We start from the raw sequence: 3,938 nt of genomic DNA, 5'->3' as shown, positions 1-3,938 counted from the left end.
CGATATTTCAGTGTATCAATATTTTCTTACACCCCTATTATTTACCCAGTTCTTGAGCTTGAGCGAGCAACTTCTCAGATTCTGCTCTCCTCTCCCCTCTCTTCTCAAGCTGAAATAGAAAAACAGCAATAAGTGACGGCAGCCTGAGTGCGTTTTAATTCACGAGAAATAAACTCCAGGTTCACGCCGACCTCTGCTGACTTGAGCTGCGGGGGCTTTCCGTCAAAAACGTACACGGGCTTGATGCCGTTCTCCAACATACGGATTGTTCGGTAGAACATTCCCATCAGGTGGCTTTGAAAACAACAAATGACCCAAAATCAGAACGACTGCTCCAAGATTACAAAACAGTCYTCTTTAATATATATTCACTACTGTTGACACACTGTACCTGGTCGTCTCTCCRTCTTCATTCTGCAGAACGTTACCATCCTGTCGCACGGCAATCAGGAACTGGTAGATACACATGGAGGCATCAATGGCAATTTTCCTGCCTGTTTATAAAAAAAGAAACATTTTGTAAACAAATTAAACTCTTTAACAGAACAATGATACAGATATGCTTATATTTACATCACATGGTCACATAATCCTGCAAAGTTACATACAGCTCATCTTTATGAGGAATGCACCCTTTACTCCTGTCACAACAGGCAATTAAATATAAATGCAAACAGACTCATAATCTATACATTTCCTTCTGCCTAAAAGCAGCCAAAGAGGAGACCGTGATAAATGTCCACAGGACTGAGGTACTAAAAGCAGGAATAAAACTGTGTCAGGCTTTAAGAATGATTTAAAAATGTGTTTTAACTTCACTGTACTCAGGGATGCATTAATATTTTATTGCAGTGTGTTAAAGCTAATGAGTTTCCTGATATCAAGATGATCCAGGGATCAAAACGTAGCTTAAAAGCCAGGAAAAGTATACTTAAATCATTTCGACTAAATTTGACTTAATCCTCAGTGTTGTATGACGGGTCACATAACAGTTATGTTCACACTAGGGTTAGGCAATATTGGCAAAAAAATTCATCACGATTAATTGTGGTATTTAGCCGATGACGATTAATCCCCTGGAGTCCCTGGACCACTGCATGCCCTAGTCAAATGATCATTTTAGTGGGAAAGATTTGCTCTTCATAAAAATCTGTTCCAAATTGTGTCAAAATTACAGACTTCAGGCTTTACATCAACTTTTAAATTGTGTTGATAATGTGAATTAATTACAGAACTTTTTCCTTTTTAACGTTTGCATTATTTGAAGCGGAGAGGAGCACCGAGTGGACTGATGGTGGCATTAATCGTATTAATCGTCAAGTGCCAAAAAGTAATCGATTAATGTTTTTTCTGACGATTAATTGCAGACGATATGATTTTGCCCAACCCTAGTTCAYACATTTCTTTATATTTAAATATAACAGAATAAGCACATTTTCCAAGCCACATAACAGTTTTTTCTGCACAAACCTGACATTAATGACTGCAGAAATCTGATCACAGTAACAATACGACACTCCTGGAGTTTTCAGTTTATGAACTAGATACATATGTATGAACTAGATACATATGAATTTATCACAGGGAAGTTGGAATGTTWTAAAGTGTTTGCATGAGGTAGTCCCTCAAAATGTCCACCATCTTTAAAAGCATGTATTGTTACTGCTCCTCGTGCTCCTAAAGGATGAAAACCTGACAAATGAAGGTCGACTAGTTAAGTAAACATTGTGCTTCGGTGAAGATTTTATTTGAACGTAAAATGAAGTGTGTCAATTACCAAAGTAGTTCTTTATRTCTTGCTCTTTGATGGCTCCAGGTGCGTGGTCAGCAATCAGCTTGGCTAATCCGTGTATTCCCATCGTGACAATATATCTGGTAAACAGTTAAATGAAAGTTACTGCAGTAGCGTCAAGTTTTAACTAGGTAACAGTGTCGCAGACATACAACGAATGCAATGTTTACAACATGCTTAGCTATAGCTACAAATGCGCACTGGGTTAGCTAACGCTAACACCATCTGGTGGCAACACCAGTAGCAAACAGCGGTTACCGACGGTGCTAACGGGGAGTGCCGTGTTATGTTAAGCAGCTATAAATATTTCTAAAGTACTYACAGTTAGGAAAAAGTGCACTACAGATTTCCAATCGCTTTTTTTCGGCGTCTCAAGCGGGAGCGCACGTTCGTTTCGCGGGAAATGAAATTGCAGACGTTACATATCAATAATCGAACACCTCGATCCGCCACACGCCATTGTAAACGTGCTCATCTATGTTTCCGGTGCATTTACATTGGTCTGAGTAGGAACGCGGAAGCTGTGCGACGACATTTGATTGGTTCGACGAGTCYGAAGGAAATCCGGTTCGTTCAGAAAAAATAGTAGTCGCTGTGCTACGAGCTCAAAACGTTCAAAATTGTGGTTTTCTGTGCTTTTAAGCCACGTAACTGACATTTAGGTGAAAAAGGTCAACGACGGAAAGCTTCCGGTAACGTTGCATGAGTTTTTTAAATTTTTTTTTAATGTTTAGTTTGTTTCTCCGCCCACCCCGGAAAACTGAAGTCGTCGTTATCTTTATTTTATAAGGTGACGTGTAGCCGGAGCTCTGCTTCTTCTGCACCGTGTGGCAGTAAAAAGAAGTACTTTGTGTGTACCCGGATATGAACCCAGTGGATTATTAATACTCTGCGTCCAGGATGTCCACGGTGTTTAGTTGAAGGTTGCGGTTCTCCAGCGAGCCCCCCCCCGCCGCCTGTCGACGGACAACCGGAGCGGAGGGGACCGTGCGTCGGGGCCTGGAGTCCGAGGAATCCGGCGGGCGGACAGGTAYGGTGGGTTCTGAAGCGACAAGACTGGTACTTCCGATTTTATAACTCATATTTGTGCATGTTTCCTACAACGAGTCTCTTGTAAACAAACAGTAACTAGTTTGTGTCTGCCCTTTCCTTATAAACTGAACTCCAGGAATTATACTGCTCCATTTTCACAAACGTCCAAAGATTTGAACTCTTGGAAAAGATTTTATCAGATTGCAAAGAAGAAAACATTAAACAGGAGGAAATAGTTTACATTGCATTTACACTGGATGGACCCTAAATGGTACTTATTGCAATGTTGTTAAAACAAAATCCAATTATTTTTCTCACAAATGGCTAATGTGTCTTTAAATTTAAACAAAATGTAAAAAGTACTTTCAGGTGATACTTAAGTCTGACACTTGTGTACTTAAATATCAACAGTAAATGTCTGACATAAAATGTCCTTAAAGTAAAAGTGAGTGGTTAGAATTTCCAAAGTGAGATTTATTGGGAGGTAACATCCCCCAAAACATTTTTCTAAAGGCCATAATGATTATAAAGTTTTACTAAAATGTGCAGGTGTGATAGATAGTGTATAAACAAGWAGTGTCAGAATGGTACATATTTATATTTCTCATCCAACAACATTTAAATTCACTTTGTCCTGGAAGCTGAGGTGGGTAGAGTACCCAAAAATTGTACTGAAGTAAGAGTAGCCTACTTCAACATATTTTTACTCAAGTAAAAAAAGGCTACTGAAGTACTGAGTAACTGATCAAGACATTTAATATTTAAAAATTACATCAGATGGACCAAAATATAGTTTTAGTCGTCTCTGTGAAAACTTTGGTATTTTAAAGATCAAAATGAAAATAATTCATATAAATAACATAATTACAAAATAACAAATTGAGTCAAAATAAAAAATTTTTCCAAATCAGTTCATTTCAATATAAAATGTATGAAACTAAGAAAAACTGCAGGTGTGTGTCGTGAATTTTTGGTGAAAACAAGTTTGTTCTTCATTCAGTGAAGTTACTCACAGAGTATCCAGAAATTTTACTGATGTAAGAGTAGTGATACATCATAAAAAAATAAAAAAACCTTTTTTTTTTTTTAAAAAGTAAAAAGTGCAGCATAGTAA

General features: G+C 38.0%; 2 protein-coding genes across 3 annotated transcripts in view; one reads left to right on the top strand and one right to left on the bottom strand.

Annotated features, from left to right (window-relative positions):
- The window catches only part of fen1 (flap structure-specific endonuclease 1), a 5,750-nt gene extending 3,526 nt beyond the window's left edge, over positions 1-2,224 (bottom strand). The window contains exons 1-5 of the mRNA XM_014026553.1: positions 2,115-2,224; positions 1,778-1,872; positions 392-494; positions 192-294; positions 46-109 (exon numbers count right to left, since the gene is read on the bottom strand). Coding sequence (XP_013882007.1) covers positions 46-109; positions 192-294; positions 392-494; positions 1,778-1,859 — 352 coding nt within the window. The 5' untranslated portion in view covers positions 1,860-1,872; positions 2,115-2,224. The remainder of the gene's footprint in view (positions 1-45; positions 110-191; positions 295-391; positions 495-1,777; positions 1,873-2,114) is intronic.
- Positions 2,225-2,318: 94 nt separating this feature from the next.
- tm9sf1 (transmembrane 9 superfamily member 1) overlaps positions 2,319-3,938 on the top strand; it is a 9,401-nt gene continuing 7,781 nt past the window's right edge. The window contains exons 1-2 of one of the 2 annotated variants that reach the window (XM_014026552.1): positions 2,319-2,484; positions 2,583-2,822. The gene's annotated coding sequence lies outside the window, so the exon portion shown is untranslated. Of the gene's footprint in view, positions 2,823-3,938 lie in introns of both variants that reach the window. The other variant, XM_014026551.1, reaches the window with a different exon arrangement.

Source organism: Austrofundulus limnaeus, unplaced genomic scaffold, assembly GCF_001266775.1.
Source record: "Austrofundulus limnaeus strain Quisiro unplaced genomic scaffold, Austrofundulus_limnaeus-1.0 Scaffold567, whole genome shotgun sequence".
Lineage (NCBI taxonomy): Eukaryota > Metazoa > Chordata > Actinopteri > Cyprinodontiformes > Rivulidae > Austrofundulus > Austrofundulus limnaeus.
Note: the sequence above shows the minus strand (reverse complement) of the source record. Positions and strands in the feature narration are given on the sequence as shown.